This window comes from Sparassis crispa (assembly GCF_003851025.1).
Source record: "Sparassis crispa DNA, contig_000002F, whole genome shotgun sequence".
NCBI lineage: Eukaryota > Fungi > Basidiomycota > Agaricomycetes > Polyporales > Sparassidaceae > Sparassis > Sparassis crispa.
The window spans coordinates 859,868-880,582 of NW_020939749.1; the positions used below are offsets into that span (position 1 = coordinate 859,868).

The following is a 20,715-nucleotide window of genomic DNA, read 5'->3' on the forward strand; positions in this document are numbered from 1 at the left end:
TCAACATTGAATAAAATGTAAGACTCTGTATAAGTTTGGATGGAAAGCCTCCGAACTCGAAGCGAGTGCTTAGCAGGTCCAGGATTGATCCAGTTTCACGAATTAAAGGCAGACTGTTTTCTGCTTTGTCCCGTACTCAATAACTCCCGTCTGACATAAGTTCGGCCGCCGAAATTGTTGGACAATTCGGCAAAATTAAAGAAGTTAGCACAACCGGTATCTTCCCCTGCCCATCCTCGAACCTACCAGCTTATCATCGCTATAAAGTGAGCTGGCAGTGACTACGCAAACTCGTGAGTATTCTACACTTGGGTTGTCGACTCACCCTTCTGAATCAATGTGTCTTGCCTGTTCCCCACAGGCATGGCTTGGGCATGGCAATGCCTTGCAATTAACTGTTAAACAACCTTTCAGGCTAACTCAAGGTTACATAGCATTCAGAACAGGGCTTTTACACTGTTCTGGAGAGGAAAGGTACGACATAAAGGTACCCGCCGGATCGCCTGGCACGTGCAAGGGTGTTGCTACTGCCAAGGCTGTCCCCCATCGACTCATCTACTAACAAACACTCTTACTTACTGTCTCCGTCAACGCCTTCAACAGGCAGTCCTTGGGCAGTCCTGCAATTTTCCTTCTTGGTATTCCTGCAGAACGCGAGAGAAATGGTCAAGTATTCCGTTGCGGTACCCCGCAACCCTCGCTACATCGCCGTACTCGTCCTCTGCGGCCTCGCCACGGTCTACTTCCTTTCGCGACAATCGCCATCACAATATTTTCGCGGGACAAGCTCAGGAAAGTCGCTAAAATGGATGCTCATTGATGAGGAGCAGCATTATGACAAGGTCTTGCGGGATCGGGAAGCAATGGTGCGGAAATGGGGTCCCACGTCGGGCTTGGTCGAGGCGTACGTATTTTCACCACTCCCCGAGTGTAGCACGCATCAATGGCTGACGACAATGTTAATAATTCTAGGTTCCCTCCCAAGCGTGACTTCTACACGCTCTGTGGGTGTCATATAAATATATTCAACCACTGTAATTCATCTTGGCGCAGGGGACTTTTTCATTCCCGCATTCAATTGTCCCCACCGTGTCGAGCGCATAGGCACCATGGGTGACGGCGGGAAATGGGTCTGCGGCATGGACCGCATAGCTAAACAGAAAGAATGTGTAGTGTACTCCTTCGGTAGGTGCATTTCCTCGTTCGAGATCATTCCGCTGACTGCCTTCTACAGGCGTTAATGGCGAATCCTCTTTTGAAGCTGAGATTCTCGAACGCGCTCCCGGGTGCCAGATCTGGGGCTACGACTTCAGCGTTCCATCCTTCGGCCCCGAGATCGAGCTGGTGCCGGAGTTGAAAGAGCGTGCGCATTTCTACCCGTATGCGCTCGGAGACGTGAACAATCACGGGCCCGGAGCGGACCCGCCAGTGTACACTCTTGCGTCGCTCATGGAGGTCAACGGACACAACTTCATTGACATCCTCAAGGTGCGTCTCCAGGCTTCCCGCTTTCACCTTGAGGCTCATCGTGATTCGCCTGCAGATCGACATTGAAGGCAACGAGTTCACGTCGCTAGAGAAGTTCCTCGAGTTCTACACATCCGGGGCTGGCGCGAATCGTCGGTATGGGCGCCCGCCGATCAACGCCCCCCCTGCAGCGTGGAAGGAGCCCGACGTGGTATTGCCCATCGGTCAGATCCAGATTGAGATCCACGCGCGCACGGACACAGACTACGGCACTTTCTCTGCGTTCAAGGGGTGGTGGGAGAAGCTCGAGGCGGCGGGCCTGCGTCCATTCTGGACTGAGCCCAACATGGTGTACGTTAACTTAATTAGAGGAGCGCGGCCTGACTTGGTCGAGGTAAGTACATATGCATCGTTGACTTCTTGAGAACTGAACAACTCTTATCAGTACTCGTTCATGAACCTTCGCGGTAACCACGCTCTCGTCTCTGACCGCTTCGACGAGAGTCGGAGGCGACGGGAGTGAAAACGTCGTTCGTTCAATGCGCAAACCATCCACCGTAACTTTTACTGATTTATTCACGGACTGTTAGAGCAGACTAACTACCTCTGTGGCGCTTTATACCATTAGTCAGTAATTCTTGGAAACGACCCGAGCACAAAACGCTTGTCGAAACCCTCTTTTGCCACTCATCCCGGACTGTTTACTATACCTGCTACTTACATGTATGCTGCTTATATATGTCCGCCATTATAATTGCGACGGATTTCTACTGCATCCTGCCGTTTGGACACGAGTGTGCAAGGTAAAGGTCGTCCGTGACACGGTGTTGCTGTCTCGACTTTTATGATAAACGTGTGCTTCCAACAACCATCAGAGGGACCCTTTAGACGGTCTCTAAGCTGCGCAGTCAACAAGTTCTATGAACGCCGATGGATGCACTACTCGAGTCTTGCCGTGTAAAAAACAGATCCCGCAAACTCTGGCGTCAAAGTTCACTTGTGGGCGCATGTAGGTGATCATGCCACTGGCTGCTAAGTTACTAGTCACGGTATGTCGCGAGGTTGTCTCAACGACTTGTTGTGACTGCGTCAATTAACTTGCGTCCGTCTGCCAGCCCTATGTCATATTATCGGGACGAACCTGCTTGATGTGGTAGAAAGGCATTGCGGCTTATCGTGCTTTTTGTTCTCTCCAGTTATTTTCGTCGCTATGGATTTCCAGTGAGCTTCTTCTGTTGGTGCTTCCCGTGTTCCAGCTACTGTCACGATGTCATGGAAATAGAATCACGATGCCTTTACTAAGTCTCTTGCAACTTGTCTGCGATGCGTTTCCCAAAGATGGGCCCTATTCAGCACCTCACCACGTAGAGCATTGCCCGGCAAGGCATGCCTTTCCCCCACTGACAGTATTAAAGCCCCTTACCTGCGTGGTCTCACTACTATCAACCGCGTGTTCTCGAAACCTCAAATTCGGCTGGCACTCTTCGCTTCATAAAGTGAATATCACCCAACATTTCAATCAATTCACCTCCATCCGAGTCGGATACTATCGATGTCTATAATTCCTGAAGTACCACTAGATAAGTCATTCTCGTCACGGCGACCATTCATTGAATCATTCCATTATACACTCTGTCGACCATGAACCTGACTACCACTCAAGATGGGACCATTCTTGCAAAGTGGTGAGGTGGCATGACTGTCACCTCTCCTCGGAGGCATCACGTAGATTCAGACGGGAAAGTCGTGGCGCCGAGGAGTAGGTGAGCTGAGCTGACTCATGGATCAATCTTAAGATAGACCTCACTCATATCCAACCACTCGTGTCGGGCGTCTAATGTCACGCTTACACCAAAATGGCGGGTGAAAGTGCTTGCTCGTCTAATTCCTCTTTCCACAAAGCCTTTATCAGAAATGTGTTCCCTGGGGATTGTTAATGAATACCTTCTTGAATATTCCCAGGGAGCACATTTTTTTATTTCGCCCTTGTAGGAGAGAAATTAAGCTGGCAACAACCCAAAGTGAACGGCGACCAAACAGAGCCAACATCCAGCAGGTAAATATTTGGCTGATAAGTGGCCCTTACCACACCATCCATTACCATATCGGGTATCAGACTTTGACTTATTGCTCCCAAATCAATAGCATCACTCTTGCGGGTCACAACCATGTCACGGCGCTTAGAGTGGTTGGGCATGAGGCCTATCTTACAGCGCTTTGCAAGTATATGCGGAATCGTCGTCGATGGATTTTGCGCCGAGCTCAGGACCCGAAACCGCTCAGCCACTGCAGCCACCGGTAAATTGCCCAATTGATCAGGTCCGAGAGTCCGAGCCTAGCCAAAACCAGAGAGACCGTGCCCAGAGTGTCTCATCAACCAATCGCCCCACGTGGGTTTTCTACGGCATCCTAATGCAGGAGCTTAGACAAGCTTCGGGCATGCCTCGGACAACTGCTTTTGGGAAATTCGCGTCACCGATGGCCCTCCCGGTATCCTCCGCTAGACTTCCGGTAGTAACGTGCCACTACAACAGTTTGGGGTCCTGGGCTCGGGGCAAGCTCGGGGCGCCTGAGGCCAAAAATCCATCGACGACGATTCCGCATATACTTGCAAAGCGCTGTAACACAGTGACGTTGCCGACTTGTCATTTTTCGTCTCGACGTCGAGTCGACGAGCGTCGCACGCCCAGTCGGCGCTGATTAAAGTTACAGCCGTATTATGCCGCGCTGGCCAACGAGCGTGCGACTCATGTCGAGCGGATCCGGATAACTGGCTTTAAAATAGGACTTAAACTGATGACTCCCCGCCCCTCTAAGCAGAGTATCTACAACTGTCTTTGGGAGACTACGCCTTACGCGTTGTACTTTGTTCACTTGCCTTGTTCTACGATAGATAGTTTTTTGATGCACGACTACTTACGCGTATCCTACCCTCCACGTCAGAGTACACTGCAAGAGTGCTTGTTCCGAACTTGACTCATCCATATTGTTCCCCCTTTGGTGAGATCGTTAGACGCCGCTTTTGAAGTTGCCACGAATGATGTCGACGAAGTGCTGGTGCCTTCCGACTCAGCCTTAACTGCTCGCTTCTGGATAAATTTCATCTAGTCCTGCGACGGATGGTCTGCATCCAAAAAATTCATGAAAGATATTACACGGATCAAACGCTCAATGATAATTCAGCCGCAACATGCGAGCTGTCTACTATTTGAGCTCAATCGCATATAACTACGCTGGTTGCAAAGAATCTGACAGCTTGTACTTTTAGAAGACTGGCTATTCATGGTTACCATACTACGTAACGATTCTGCCGTTGTTTTCCAACCCCTACTCTGTTGATTAAATTTCTCCTGGTTAATTGTGGCGCACCGCAACAGTAGTCATCAACATTCTTCCTTGTTTGACTCTGGACCTACTGCAATCAATGTTATCTAAATTCCCCGGGTTCCTGGAGTTAAACTGTCTTGTATATGCGTTCCCTTGATTACGCTGTCTTTCACCACAATAGCAGCTCAGCACGCCCGTTCTGTCCTCCAGGCTTCCATCGACTCATGATTTGACACCGCAGTGTGCCTATCTGTTGTTCTATGTCGGATATATTGCATAGCCACATCCATGTATATAAGACTGTCTCGCACACCGTTCCACAACTCAACACAACCAACGATAATCTCGTACCACAGTGAGATCTTTCCCACTAAGAAACTCTCTCCACCGATTACTCCTACGTTTGCTCAGCATCCCCATATACATAGCCAAGCGCTTTAGAATGCCGTCTTTCTGCATGCGCTCGGTTTCGTCGCCACAATCACGCCACAGGGTTGTTGAAGAGCCTCCGAGTCTTCCACCCGCGGTCCAATCCCAAATCCACTACTGGTACCCACCAGGGTTATACTATTTGCCGTCATGGACGCCTGCCCCGCAAAGTTCCTGCCAGTGCTCACAGCTGGTCTACAGTGCTGGCTCCAGTTCCCCGATGCAGGCACCCTGTGAGTATCTTAGTTTTTGCGTAGTTTCGTGGTTGACTCGGTATACACAGTTGTTGTGGTGCCCCCTGCCAGGAGCCCTGTTATGATATATGCTACGCCCGTAGTGCCAGTGATGCCTCAGTGACTAGTATGGAGAACGAAACGGCACAGAGCAGATTACAATGGCTATTTCCCTCTCCAATTTACACCTACCAATGATGCTCCACTTCACGATGCCTACCTAGTCATTCCTCATTAGCGTCTCACGAGACAACTTGTATTTCTATTGTGTCGATACAGTTCCCGTCCATCTCGTTGTAATCCCCGTCATCAATATTCATGTATACATAACTACGAGTTTCACAATGGTTTCACCACTGTAGAACAGTGTACGCGAAGTTCATATGTGTTCGGCATTGTCATTTCGCTCTCTTGGGGCGGAGAGATCGAGCCGATGAAAACACGTTGCTACTGAACGCCTCAGCGCCTAATTTTGCGGCATCTCTAATAATCACTGGCAGGACTCACCCTCAATCATTGCAGGCGGTAATTCTCCTACAAACGAGCTGTCAGGACACAGGTGTTATGCTACTATGAATGACACGCCATTTGTTTCACGCACAGCTTCGCCGGCCCTATATAAGGCCTCTCCCCAATTCACTCCCCATCTCATGTACCCATCCAGCAGATTCCAGGTGTACTTCGACAGGGCAGTCCGTACACTTTTCGCTCTACTCTGATGAAATATGGACCTGTCGATGACAGTGAATCGGAATAAGCTGAGCGGCAAAGCAGGTCGTTAAACGGATTATGGACCCATGGACCTGAAGTTCCTCTCTCCGTGGGTTCTTGCAGGCCACAGATCACAAAAATTTGTTCATCGAGAAGTGCATTCATTCAGCGACTCTCTTCTCCTCGACTACCTTCAGCTCTGCTTACGCCGTCGCGATGAATTGCAGACTGTTTCTCAAGTATGAGAAGAAATGAGCTCGCCTTTGTGGGTGTGTCGGGGAGCACTCCAATGTCGTGTGTTATCATACAACGGTCAGCATTGTCCACTACATTTCGGATTCGTACAAGTACTCGGAAGTTCAGCATGGCCGAAATCCGGAGAGCTAGCTACGCACGGTCACGGATTATTCATGTACCTCCCAGCTCACAAGTGCGTGTTATTCCAGACAGATCTCACAACGAAGTCCGCAGGATCTGGATTTGTGGTCAGCGAAAGCGCGGGATTAAGCAAGAATTGCACTGAAAGAGATACAATTGTTAACAGCCATATATGATGTAAGTAGGGAGAGAAGACTAACCTGTTCGATCAATTCCGGGAACGAGGTAGAAGCCATTCAACGGAACATCTGTGGCAGGGTCCACGAAGTAACCGACAGTGCTAGAGGGATGGTCGATCCAAGCGTACGCGGCAACACCGCCCTTGGCCGACAGCGTGAACGTCAGCCCAGGCCCTGTAGTAACAGCAATCTCGGGATCAACCAGGTTCGCATAGGCAAGGGAAACGGGTGTATACTACACGCCCCAACGTCAGTTCACGTCTTCTGGAAGAAGGAATAAAGTCACTCACGTATTGCTCGTTGGTGACAGTGCGACCATCAACCTCAGCGGTCAGGTTGAGCAACATCCACGCATCTTCCGCATTCGCTCCAGTGGGAAGGATGGTGTCGAACCCCTCCTGCGACATCAATACTGTGTTGTTTAGCGTAGGTGTGGAGAACTCGTGTGTCATCGTCAACAACTCTGTCCCTGACCAATCGTACCAGGTTAGCTGAGCAGATCCGTTTACAGTGTACCATCGGTCATTGATGACCATGATGTCCAACGTCTGGTTGTCCGGTGTCCAGAACGGATACACAACCACCGGTGAATAGATGCTAGTCATGCCATAGTTGAGGACCTTCCAGCGTCCGGAGTACTCGATGGAAGCCCAGCTGACACCCTGCCAGATATCGTTCAACTGCCAGACGAGTGCACCGAGGTTGTTCTCGCCCAAGCCCGCACCACGGCGGTACCACGCAATCTCTGAGATCATGTTCATGGACTGGAAGATCTGGGTACTCCAGCACCACTGCGCGAACGTCTGGTTGGTATCGGTAGTGTAAGGTGTAGGCAGCCAGAGCTCGACTCCCATCGTCATCTGTCCCTGGCCTTGTGGTGCATTCGGGTTCGGCCACGTAAGACCGTTGGCAGGAGGATGGTGGTCTCTGGAGACGACAACTGTCGAATTGAAGGCGTAATCTTCGGCATTTAGGAGGGCTTCTTCCCAGCTGTAGAAGGATGGCATAGAGTGGAAACTGGAGGCGCAAGAGAATCAAGTCAGTGGTGGATGGACAGGTCTCATCTTCAGACTTACCCGAACTCGTTTACAAATCTAAGATATCGGAGTCAGACACAAGCACGACGACAGGTTGCACCTCGGTCGTACCTTGCTACTGGATATGTACTATAATTGAATGCCTGGCTTGCGTCATAGTTATAGCGTTCTGTCATTCGAACAGACTCAGATCTACGCAAGCACAGGCGAAGAGTAGACATACCTGTGTTTCCGTAGATGTAACCGGGAGTCTTATTCTCGAATCTGAGCACATACGGATCCAGACTGAGCACACCGTTTGTTGTGGAGCAATCTGTGTATGGCACCTGTATGAGTCAAGGTGATCAGTCAAGGTGCAATACACTAGACAGGATCGACTGTACCGAAGACTCTTCCTCGTATGTGATATTATATAAAAGGTCTTGGAACAAATATATGTACTGCGATGGGCATATGAAAATGAGCAGGTCGCTACTGGCACCACCGACAAGTAAAACGCACCTCATCCAGGTAATGGGAACCGTTCGCCAACGTCTCATTGATGCCAATGACAATGTTCTCAATCTCGTTGCCACCGGCCCATTGTACGTTGCTAGGATGCTTGTTTACCCTACGCACGTTCTGACGCACCTCGGGGTCTACTGAGTCCAGGAGGAAGGAGTTGAGCGGGTAAGTAGCGTCAGAGAAGATCATTTCCGACCACGCGAGGATGCCCAGTTCATCGCAGAGAGAGTAGAAATCGTACACCCCAGTGATTTCGTCCGACGGCTGATAAATACCTCCACCCCATACACGTAACTTAAGTTCATCCGACAATTCAGTGATCAGCTTGTATGATGTCTCATGATTAGACTCACCATGTTCTGCCCACTCCTCACAGCGCCCTCGAGCACCCAACGAACCTTCTCGGTCGTGATACGCGCGTAGAATGGATCGAACGGGATAATGTTCGTCCCCTTGGTGAAGAACTCGTGTCCATTGACCTCGAAGTGCCACATATCTCCGGGTGTGATTCCGCGGGTCTCGATATCCTCCTCCGAGTATGCGAGTTGCATAAGCTGGATGGTGCGGAAGCCGCTGCGCGCATTAAAACTCGCATGGGGTGCGTCCGAAGCTTCACCGAGGGCGAGAGAGATCGTGAAGTCGTACAGTTTCGGCGTGCCGAGATCGTGTGGGTACCACCGCTCCGGAACCTCGTCAAGGATGGTGAAGGTGGCGCTCACCAGCGTGTAATCAGCCGTGGACGCGGGAATTGGGCTCACACTGACTGGCTCAGCGAATACGCCGAGTTCTGGGATCGCGAGACTGATTGCGGGAGACTCCCCAGCTACGACTGAGCGCACAGCGAGGGTAACGTTCACAAGCCAGTCTGCGGTTTCATTAGGCGCGATGAGTGCTGTCTGTCCGACCTTAGAAATCTCGAGCGAGTACTGGTCAAAGAAGATGCTTCCGCTCATCGATGCGAGGAGAGGATATTCAGCGGGCATGAATTGGTAGGAGGGTGTGTCGGAAAGGGTGACCAAATATGCAGGCTTGAATATCCCAGCTGGGACGAACGCTGGGCCCTGGACTCAACTTAGCAGTGGCCGTCAGACCAGTTTGCACCTCAGACGCACCCAATCCCAACCGAAGTCCGACTGAATCTTGCGAATCCATTGCCGAATGCCTACGTATTCGAACTAATGACTCTAATGTGAGTATAACACCAAGACGGTAATGGTAGTCAGAACGTACGTCGCCTGTCGGTGAATACTCCGTATCTGGGAGTGAAGTCACATTCATCCCGTAGAAGTAAGCCGACTCGAAAGCAACCGTAACGTTGGTATCACCAGCTGAAGGCGAAGCAATCAACTCCGAAACGTCGTACACGTATTGCCGGAACTGGTTATCAACCCAAGCAACGGGATGCCCAGCTACAGTCTATGAGCGCAAGTCACAAGTCGCTCTGCACACTGTATCGAGATGATACGTACAATATTTGCGATGGTGTCTAATCCGTAGAACACCAGGAGAGTACTTTTATTAACATTCGGTGAGAGCGCCCGTGTGAATGGTGTTAAATCCGCAGTGTAGGTCCAGCTGTCATTTGCAATCCATCGCTGAGTGTAGTCTACAGCAAGCGCTTATAGCCCGTCTCAGCCGAAGTGACGAAGAGCCAAACTCACCATTGATACCAAGTAAAGGTTCTGTTATGATGCCGGCGTCCAGAAGGTCCAGGTGCGCCTGAGACGGAACTTTGGCAGGGATCACTATCGAGCCATTTCCATTTCTCAACGTCCACTGAAGGTCCGAGAGGCTGAAAACCTCTGCCAGAGCAAGGGTAGGTAAGCACACAGCCACGAGGGCTCTCAGGAGGGACAGCATCTTGTGCGAGATCCAGAGACGTCGACAGGAGCGAGTGAATAATCCCGCATTTTATAGCGGTATTTGGGGAACAGAGCATACGCGCTTCCCGCAGCCGTCTGGAAGGCCTTCCAGCTTCAGATGATTTCCTGGAGGGCTCCAGCCGGTGACGCCGAGGCTCTGGAAACCACCTCCCAATTCGCACTCAGCCAGCTCCGGGAAATGTCCACAGCTGCATCTGGAAGTCCAGATGTCTGTTGGAAGCCATCCAGAAGTCAAATGCCCAATGTCATTATCATGCGAGGATCCATGACTGACATAGAAAGGCACGATTCGACCTCGAGATCAGACTTCGGATCAGATAACCCTGGATATATTTGGGCTGACAAATGGTGCTTCGCGTAGAGCCCCCGAATCTGAGCAAACTTTGTGGTCCAACGATCATGCATTGAAAAGTCTACTGACCTTGTATATATACCCTGATTTGACATGGGCGTAATGAGAGCTGCGACAGATCCCGTGGACATCACCTGATCAATCCTGCCGTGAAAGCGCACAACGTGTTGCAGAAAGAATTCGAGGAGACGGACCGCTCGCCATCGCTAACCAGACTGGTGATGTGGAGCAGGAATGAAGGGCCGTCTGAGCAACAGTTTGTGACATCATGACCCGACCTTTCTCCGACTGCAGATCAATGATCCTCATCCGCGGGGCAGTTTTTCATACAACACTTCATTGCAGCGCAATCCAAGCGAGACAGACAGACTCGCCCGGTTGGGCTAAGGGAAAGCGGGGCAGATGCGTAGATCAGCGTAGCCTGACACCGCCTGTGGGAGTGAAGAATTCGGAGAAAACGCCACTAGATGTCGAGCAACCCATTGTATGTCCTTTTATTTCTAAACAGTGTCTCGCCTGTTGATCTTCCGGATATCGGGTGTCTTCAATGATTGCCGTATGTCAGTTGACCCGTACCGCTTCCTGGGATACATGACAGTATATAGTCAGAGAACCGGGGGAGTCAATAGGCGCACTTCGTTGACGAAAACAGACCCACCACAAATCTCCGCAGGAAATTCATACCCACGGTATGCACGTACACATGCATGATAGTAATGCATGAGCTGCAGCACCTCGGTATCCCGCGAAGTTGCCAGCTGTCAGAGTGTCCTGCATTGTGAAGCGGAACGGCTGGGAAGACAAGGAAACTCATATTGACTGCATGGCAGGCTAAAACGTTCGCAGCTCTGCCAATCAACACGCGCCAGGCAGTAGGAGATTACTGCACGTTGAAAGGCTCGATCGGGGTCGTGGGTGCATTCTCGACAACATGAGATGAAAAATACTAGCAGAAATATACATCACTAGTGCAGAGAAAACAACGTAAGTGATGGCAGTGTTACAAAATGGAGGTAAGACGCTTTACCACGATTGCTGCTAAGTTAGGATACAAATAGGTATTATATGGTCTCCAGTGCGGCCCTCTCATAATTACAAAGCTTACTTAGCTTTTTTTGCAGGAAGACTGGTTCGTCACGTCGATTAGTTGAGGAAAGCAGGCCACAAGTTGCTCGACGATAGATAAAATCTACCAAGATATCTTGAGAGCGCCTTTGCCGAGTTCTGCAGAGACGCGAGCATTACAGCGAAGACTCGTATGTAGACCCCCAATGTTCGACGCTTGCAAGTTATCAGCGAGTTTCGGCCTGATACTTTTCAGCCTAAGGCGCAGTTGCTGCTCAGACAGAATGATTCAAATAGAAGGCACAGAGATTCATCGCGAGAGTAGGCAGTGACTGTCGGAAAGGAACGGAAATGCCCGGTAATCTGGATTACGACGACGCGAACGCGACGCGTGCAGTGCCAGTGGCGTTCACTTTCACTGTAAATCGCTGACCACTCGAATGCTGTTATTCTCAACAGGGCAGGTACTTAGCTATCTATGCAACCAATAGACTGACTTGAAAACTTGACAAATCGATACCACCGTCCGCCAGTCATAGCCTACGGCAAGTGAACTGTTTGTGACACAGGGTAAGCCACTACTCCGTACCCCCGCCACAAGCCCGCCTGCCAGATGTCTACAGCGGCTGCCAGGAGCCTGGATGCCACGTAGCTTCGCGTGGTAACGGATTGCTGCGCCGGTGTGCTAGTCCCATAGCTTCGTCCCACGCATGTGCTTGATGAACGGGCAGCTCACTTCTGGACATTGTAGATCACAGTGATGTGGACCCCGTCTGGTTGGAACACAGCGCCGCTTCACGGGTCGATCGTAATTGGCTGCGTTTGCTTACCAATGCCCCTGGAAGGCGAAGGAAATTAGACAAGTCCGTTCGGGTGCTTCGGTCACTGGCTCTGCTGCAATGGAGTCAAATGTTTTGATATCTCTCCTTGATACATCGTCCGAGATTTCAAAAGAGACAAGGTGGTCATTCGTCACAGATTGAATTCCTGCGACTGGAGAACCGCCGTGATGCTGTTTGGAGCGTACTCTATGGTATGTACCATTGTCTATACGCAGAAAGGAGGCTGTGAGCATGAGCCGGGCTTTCAAGAGTGCAGACTGAACATCACTATCACATATTCCCACAACACTTCAACAGATTTCAAAACCATGTGTTGTCAATGTGCTCCAAGTGATGTGTACTGTGAAATGGATGAGTTAGGTATACGATGACAACACATTATGAGCTTTTGGCTTCTGGATTCCGGAAACCACAATTCCAAATGTGCATGATACTTATCCAGTTCAGTATCTGTGATTTCGTTCCGGAGCAGCGTCATGATACGCTGAGAGGCCCTCAGGCTTCTGAGGCTGCGTGTTCGTTTGCGTTTCTTGTCCATAGCGGGCATAATCTTTCGTAGTGCGGAGTTGGCCAAAAATACTAGTCCATATTTTGAGGATGCTTGGACGAGCGCGATAATGCGGTAAACCCCAGGGACAATGCAAGAAAAGCTACGGCTGCACATTGTAAGCGCGAAGTGCACAATTGCTGGCAGGCATCGTAACGACAAGGAGACAAAGTGTTAAGTAGTCCTGGAAAGTTTTATGCACCAGTTGAAGGTTAATGCTCACAGGGACATCCCGCATAACCAGAGATCCGTGCCAAAACCCGGAAGATGACAAAAGAACTGCTGCCATAGACATCACCTTAGTTTAGAGACACCGTCCACGACCCACAGTAGAGGTCCTGATGGTGAACAGGCCTGAGTAGCTCACCTCGAATATCCAGTGCATCAAATAGTTATCGCAGAACATTCGCAACGAGATTTGTCAGAACTCCAGGCTCAAGCCTTCAGTGACCCCATGGGTGGTGCATCGGAGACAGCTTAACCAAGACAGCATGGCCATGGAGACAGCACCGATCCTCAGGATCGTGGCATCCTATTCAAAGTAGAATAATATCTATCTCAGGCAATACACAGTAATGGCGAGGGCCACCAATACATACCGCCAAACCATACTGCCACCTGCAGAACTGGTGCAGAATTCTGTCGGCTTGCAGGTTGCACGTAGATGTCATAGGCACGAATGAAGCAGAGTGGCTACAACTGCCTTTGGGAGACTAGTTGCATGGCGGACATCCATGGTCGATCTCAGACTTGCTCCGTCAATCCTAGTACAAGTTACGCCGAACGATCCAACGGGATGAAGTATTTGTTGAATTTGTCTTTTGTTGGTGGGCTATGATTTGGGACAGTGTACAATATAAATGCTCAACGGTATTGTTCGTTGACAGTCTGGACACGAAAGAGACTGAGAAGGGATGACGATCTGTCGTGATGTGCAGTGTGCTTCCCTGTAGCCCTGCTTCCTTGTACATAGTGACGAACAGCCTTCTCAGCGTACTGCATATGCAAGAAATGCAAGAATGTACCTAATTCTTGGCTATCTCGGAGGGACGGTTACTTGCTATAGCAACCAGGCTGAGCAAACAGTGTGGCGCCGGAACTTGGTAGCGGCTGTCCATACGGTTCAAAGTGAAGCATTTTGCTGCCAACTTGTACATCCAGAATTCACAAATGCGGTACATTGATCCAGAGCGAGAGACTAAGATAGAGAACGGGTAGCAACAACTAGTGAATCAACAAGAGGTACTGCCTATCTCCGGGCATGCTTGTCAGTTTACTGCAAGTCAGAAGAGCTGGCCATTGATCACATTGGTAGGAAGCTGCCGCTAGCATGGATATACCCAGGTTCGCGACAATCCAGCGCTTTAGCTAGTGTCTAAACGTAACAAGGACCTATTAGAGCTCATACCAGACATCGAAAGACTGCACATACTGTCGCGTAGTCCCACAATTGTCGAGCACACTCCAAAAATTGTGTGCCATTGCGGCCGAACTCTAAGTCGCATGCACTGACAAGAACTAAGTGTTCGATGATTGGCTATATAGACGGTCCGAATTCTATAACGCACCGTCTGAGACGATCATACTCTCGTTTTTCGTGCTCGTAAGCAAGGGTCCATCTGTTCCGTAGAATCCGTTCAGCGTCATCTTGGTAACACATTGCACGTGAGTGTATCTCATTCGGAGTGGCGAGGGCCTTGAAAGCCAGATATTTCAACCTAGAAATTGGCCCAGACTTGCCAGTACAGTTAATTTGGTCGGTGGCATGTGTCTCGGGATCACCGTTAGATGTTGAATTCATGGGCATGCCTTGGCTAGTGGTGGAGTAGCGGATGTACGGTCTGCTGAAATGGTGAGGGCTCGATATATTGTATCGCCTTTTTATAAGTTTCGAGAGACGCCACAGCAGTACTCACTCAAGCAACGAGTTCATACATAGCCGGAGCACCGAGGTGGATTCTAGAAAAGCAGAGGAAGTGACAACACAGGTCCGACTACTGCGGAGCAGATAACCTTCGCCAATAGAATACAGAGGAGGATGACAGAAAGCCTGTCATTAAAGCGCCACACCACAAAAAGTTTCCATAACGGCACCCGAGGCTTGTAAAGCAATTGGGAGAAGATATAGCCGGCAGTCACAACGCGGACAGTGCTTCAACGGAACCGCACATCTGTAGGCAAGTGACAAAAGAAAAGAGACCTCCGCTTTCGCAAGTACAGATATTGCTGGCTCAGTAGAATAATATGTATCCATCCAAAGATCTCGGTGTAGTAACAGGGTGTGAAGAGGAATTCGTAATAGCTTACTATGGAAAACCCCCGTTAGATTATCACGATGCCCATTAGGAGCAAATACGACAAAAATCACTCACCAGCCACGACATCACTAGGCTTGTAAAGCCGCTGCGAGTTGCCACCGTAAGGCGAGAACTCTGGAGTGCCTTCGGACTTCGAAAGATACCTGATCCTCTGCCAAGACACTGATCCAAATATGTGGAGCCATTGTATCCGGATCACTAAGGCTGAATCAAACTTGAATCGTTCAAGTGCGAGTTGTGATGCATCAAAGCGCGTCCCAGAGAGCAGCACATGTGATTCCTAGGATGTTCAGCAAAGCGTTCATGTTAGTTGCAATTGGTTTTGCAAATCATCGGTTGCAGAGTAGAAAGGCAGTAGTGAAGGTGACTCAACTCCGCCAACGTGGCTGACTCGGACGCCACCACGCCGCTCGCGCGCGTACTCGGAGTCGTGCAGACCCAGTAGTTGGAAAACGAACGTTGCGATTAATCGCCTTCATCGATCCAATAATGACTCACGTTATTGATGTTTGTTACTGGTCAAAGTCGAGAAACAGGCCCTTTCTGAGCTTCCCTCTGCGCGATGACCTTCGACGTCAAGTAGGACCCCCGACAATTGGGGAGGATCCCTGAGCCGATTTCGGACAAATTTTGGACATTTGGGAGCGCCATCCCTGATTTTTCACGGACAAATCAAGGGGTCAACCCATGGATAGCCTGAGGTTTTTCACGGACAAATGTACCGGACATCATGGATGCCTGATCCCCCTCCGGACAAGTTCAACTCCGGCCGGAGGCCGGCATCGGGACGGAAGGGGGCTTGGACAGGCTCAGGCTTACCATCTTCAAAGGGCCATGTCTAGATGCTGTCTAGTCGGCCTCGGAAACAGACATGCTGCTTCCAAGTTCATAGTTGACAACCTTGCATAAGTGTCTTCCTGATGACAACTCACTAAGGACAGTAGAAAGTGATTTGCAATGTCACTCTCATAGTAGTCTTGAATTCTATCTCAAGTAATAGACACTTCAAGCATGGCTGTAAAAGTTAGTTATACTATCACTTGATACCAGATTTCTCCTGATCCGTCCTCAACAACATGCAACCTGCCAACAGGAATGACATGCCTGATAAGAGTCAGAATGAATCAGCCCATCCTTCATCCTTGCAGTTTGGAAGGCTGTTCTGAAAATTGGAGCCTCCCGAGGCCTGGTTCGTGAATACGGACAAAATTAGAGCCTCCTGAGGCCTGATCCGGGAGCCCGGACATTTCTGCAATGAACGGATGCCTGGTCCAAAACCCGGACAAATTTGACCTCCGAGGGCCGGAGGCCTGGTTTTTTGCGGACATTTCAGGCCAAAAACCGGCTTCTACCAACGGACATTTTTGGCCCCTCAGGATCAGGCATTTCCGCCAATTGTCGGGGGTCCTCGTCAAGTTCAGTTAGCTGAACCCTTTTAGTTACGGTCCTCAGCGTCTGTATCTGCTGAACATCAGGACTTCGGAGACACACGGTGCGTTTACGCCCGTTCAGGCCATACATCATCCATTATTCTTCAGAAGGGTTTGAAGGGAAGTCCAACTGCAAATTGCATACAACTTAAACGTCGTCAATTAATATAATGTAGAACGTGACGTGAGGAGTAGTACGTCGGTCAAGATGACATGAGCAGTCGAATATAAAACAAAACGAATTACGAATAAGGGAGCACAACATAACCTTAGCTGCGTCCGAAAGTGTTCGCGTAGTCCAAGTTAAATCTCATCCTCCGGATCCCACCGCGATATTTTGCCCAGAGGGCGCCAATAGTACTGTTTGGATTTCTTCGTCTCGCTACGCTTCGCAGGACGGGGCATGATGCTACGGATGAACGTGGCGCGCTCCTGGTCCTGGTCCTTTTCAGGTACGTAGAACCACTGCGCCTCGAGTAAATGGTCCGTTGCGTCCTATGTGCAAACAAGCACACCAGAGATCAATGTGCAATTCAAGCGTAACTCCGAAGAACGCCCGGCGCACCTTCACGCTGTTCTCGACTTTCCCGAACACTCCGTACGAATGGCGTCCATCCTCCAGAGCGTCCTCGATGACGCATATCCACTCGCCCTTGCCCATCTTACCCTCGCCTTTCAGGCTTGACGAGTCCTTCAAGGTCGGACGGCTCGCCATGATGGCGCTGTACAGCGACGATGCGGGCAAGGATGAGGCACGAGAGGTGGCAAGGGTCTCGATGAGCAACCCCTGCATTTCAGCATGCGGAAGCGGGGAGCCATTCGTACTCGTGGATGACGGATGATCTCGAGGCTCGTGTTCAGTCTGTTCATCCTTCGTCGACGATACCTTCTTCGACATGGAGCGCACATCCACATCCACCCTCATACTCTGTTCCCCCTCCTTCGCTCTCTTGTTCCTGGCTTTCGTATGCTGATCGCGATCAGCTCGCGCAACCACCTTACGCTCGACAGACTTCTCGCTGGTCTCGCGCACCTTGCCGTTGTCGTTGCCGTACACGGGTACCACATCGGCCTTGGCCCCGGATTCCAAAGGGACCACCCGGGCCTTCTTCTTCGCAGGCCCGCCTAAACTTTCCTTCCGCCTCTTCCGTATACGCTCCTCCCCCTCGCTCACTCTCCTGAGCTTGTTTACCTCGCTCCGTTCCTCGCGTCCTTTCGACGGCCCAGCATGACAGTCTACATCCATGGAGTCCTCCGTTCGTCGGGCCTTCTTCCATCTCGTGTCCTTAGGAACAGATGACACCCTGCGTGAGCACATCGATGACTCTCGACGGCCGTTCTGGCATGCATCTTCAACCGTCTCGTTGCCGCTTGTCTTCTCTTTGATCACTCTGGATTTCACCCGTGACTTCATTGGGGATAACTGTCGCGATAATCGGTGTGTCATATCCGAAAATAAGGGTGAATCCGACGTATCGAGCTCCAGCACTGGCTTGGTACCTGGGCGCAAGAGTGGACAAGCCCGTCCAGGCGCCGTCTGCGACCCTTTGACCTGCGCGACGTCATGATCTTCTGGATCGCTTGCTTCGAGCTTGTTGAACAGAGCGATGTCGGCACTATCGTCTAGATGGCGCGGCGACGACGGAGGTGACGAGAGTGGGGATGATGTCTGGATGTCGGGTGCTAGGGACGGCGAGCGTAGAAGCGGCGTCAAGGGTAGCAGCGACAGCGAGGGCGATAACGGCGAAGGTGAGGTGACGTCATACGGAGACGACTGAGCACCAGGTCAATACAAGAGCACAGCGGTGTAAGCGTGCACGCACCTTCGAATGGATATTCATGACAGGTAGGTCCGAAAGGTGAGTGTCACTGAGTGGGTCTGACTCAGGGACGTGATGAACCTGCTTCACCGTAGGAGCACCGACAGGCATGGATATGCAGCCGATGAGAGCTGGCGACGGAGTGGTGGTATCCTCCACAGTCGCGGAAGGTGTAATAACATCGACGTTCAGCACTTCGACAGGTGCAGGGAGGGTGATATGGTTCAATGGAGGCGAAGGTAGAGGGTTCAGCAGATTGAACAGTGAGGGGCGAGCAGCAGTCGGCCGACAGGATGAAGACGAAGGAGAAATCGATAAAGACTGGACAATAAGTGGAGTAGTCTCAACCACGGCAGTTTCCAGATCTGGCTCAGATTGAAGATATGGTGGCGAGATGTTGATAAGCATTGACGTTGTGCTAGACGGATCAGGGGGCGGTAAACACGAAATTGACGCAGCCGGTGATGAGAGGGGAAGAGGCTGGAGAGATGCGACGGGCGATGTTGAGAGGCGAGGGTGCTCGTGGAGGTCAAGAAGCGTAGACGCGAGGGCATCAGTCTCCTGACCTTTCATCTCCTCGCCTTGTGGTTCAGGAAGCTCTCCTGCGCTCGCGTGGCCGAGGCTCCCGGAGTGTGATTTCGGAGCGCCAAGGCAGGCGCCTGAGTCAACGAGGCGTTCTGATACAAAGAAATCAGGAGAAAGTGGGCGAGACGATGTTGGACGCGTAAACGGCTCGTCGCGCTCGGCAGATGTAGAAAAGGATATGCGCCGTCCATGAGGGTAATCGAGATTCATATTTTCGTCATCTGAATGCATGTCAAGATCAGAAGTAGTCAGTAAGCAGTTTCATTTCGTCCTGTCACAACTAATTATCACCGCCTGCAAATCAGAAAAGGTCGTGCACCCGTAGCGTAGAGACCTCTACCGAGGGGAGAAGAGTAAAACCCCTTGGGTAGAGGCAAATGCATTGCAAGAGGGAAACAACGAAAATGTCTCGTGGTACATCCTACAGCATAGTGGTGGCCCATACCAGCACCACGATTAGCTCTTCATTTCGTGACAAGAAGGCCTACAAGCCGACGCCACACGCTGTGTAGCAAATCCGCAGGTGAACAGCGTCACAAACAGCATTTTTACATGCAGATTCTCCATGATCGAACGGAAAGGAAGTCGCAAGGAAGAAGTGAACAGCTTGACGTAGACAATCCCAGTTTGCTCACTTTCAGACCTGCTATAGCCAGCAAAACATAAATTCCCCTCCTCCTAGAGCATTGCTCAGAATCTGCATGCTTGAAAACGACCCGCCTTAGCACGAAAGCACTTTGTAAAGACCCGAGGCGCCCAAACCTCGGCCACCACAGAATAACCAAGGGATTCATACAATTCGGCATCGAACCGTTCGGTATGAAGCGTAATTCGTACATCACCATGCAAGTATATCACGCTGCGCGCGCCAAACATATGTCCGGTAACTGCAAAGGTACAGGAGAACAAGAATTCCTTCTCACCTTTGTCCATACCAGCGTCATCCGAGTATTCAGACGCATCCACGTTGAGGTGCGATGTGTATGGGGGTTCCTCGGAATCATCGCTTAGGGACGAATAACCAAAGGGAGTACGCGGGGGTAACGATGGTGAAGCGGTCTGAGAGTTGCCTGCATAGTAGTATCCGCGGGTCGAGAATTTCGTATGTGAGGGCCAGTAACTGTCCAGTTCATGCGCGTCGTCGAGTAATACACGCGAAGTAATCTCGAATCCGTGCAGTGGGCTGGACTGGTCGCGAATCTGTGCATAGTCGGCGTAGGCATAGGGGCTGTTCTCAAAGTCCACAGACGGCGCAATAGGTGAGGATGATGGAGAGAAGTCGTACAGATAGGTGGACGCGGTGGACGGCGATTCGTTAGTGTCCGACGCCGACAAGCTCTTCCTCCGCAACTTGAGCGGCAATGCCGTCAGGGGCGGCGACGAGGAGAACATGAGCGGTAGCAACGAGAGGCGGACTGGAATAGCTGCAACGATGATGGAGGACAAGAGCAAGTGATAACAGAGCTCACGTGGTCCGAGTCAACAGGAGAGCGCGTCTGTGTGCGCATGTTTGGCGAGGTCACGCTCCCGCGTCATCTCACCGGAGATTGAATTGTAAAAGTGCACTGATTACACGGATCCGTGACCAGATTGGATGAGTGCTTATGT

At 50.8% G+C, this 20,715-nt stretch overlaps 4 protein-coding genes across 4 annotated transcripts; 2 read left to right on the forward strand and 2 right to left on the reverse strand.

Moving 5' to 3' along the window:
• Positions 1 to 662: 662 nt before the first annotated feature.
• On the forward strand, positions 663 to 1,990 carry SCP_0302490 (predicted protein; the record flags this gene model as incomplete). Its single annotated transcript, XM_027755646.1, has 6 exons — positions 663 to 904; positions 973 to 1,004; positions 1,054 to 1,185; positions 1,235 to 1,488; positions 1,544 to 1,861; positions 1,913 to 1,990. The coding sequence occupies 6 exons, from the start codon at positions 663 to 665 to the stop codon at positions 1,988 to 1,990; spliced, it is 1,056 nt and encodes a 351-aa protein (XP_027611447.1).
• A 3,064-nt stretch (positions 1,991 to 5,054) lies between these two features.
• Positions 5,055 to 5,580, forward strand: SCP_0302500 (hypothetical protein; the record flags this gene model as incomplete). The annotated part of the gene is made up of 3 exons (XM_027755647.1): positions 5,055 to 5,149; positions 5,206 to 5,456; positions 5,507 to 5,580. The coding sequence occupies 3 exons, from the start codon at positions 5,055 to 5,057 to the stop codon at positions 5,578 to 5,580; spliced, it is 420 nt and encodes a 139-aa protein (XP_027611448.1).
• Positions 5,581 to 6,591: 1,011 nt separating this feature from the next.
• SCP_0302510 (Beta-mannosidase A) lies at positions 6,592 to 10,125 on the reverse strand (the record flags this gene model as incomplete). Its single annotated transcript, XM_027755648.1, has 13 exons — positions 6,592 to 6,686; positions 6,746 to 6,959; positions 7,015 to 7,741; positions 7,801 to 7,818; positions 7,873 to 7,930; positions 7,985 to 8,087; positions 8,145 to 8,201; positions 8,263 to 8,559; positions 8,619 to 9,326; positions 9,378 to 9,440; positions 9,496 to 9,681; positions 9,735 to 9,883; positions 9,927 to 10,125. The coding sequence occupies 13 exons, from the start codon at positions 10,123 to 10,125 to the stop codon at positions 6,592 to 6,594; spliced, it is 2,874 nt and encodes a 957-aa protein (XP_027611449.1).
• A 6,880-nt stretch (positions 10,126 to 17,005) lies between these two features.
• SCP_0302520 (hypothetical protein) lies at positions 17,006 to 20,499 on the reverse strand (the record flags this gene model as incomplete). Its single annotated transcript, XM_027755649.1, has 4 exons — positions 17,006 to 17,197; positions 17,268 to 18,476; positions 18,526 to 19,328; positions 20,031 to 20,499. 4 exons carry the CDS (start codon positions 20,497 to 20,499, stop codon positions 17,006 to 17,008), a joined length of 2,673 nt encoding a protein of 890 aa, XP_027611450.1.
• Positions 20,500 to 20,715: the final 216 nt, after the last annotated feature.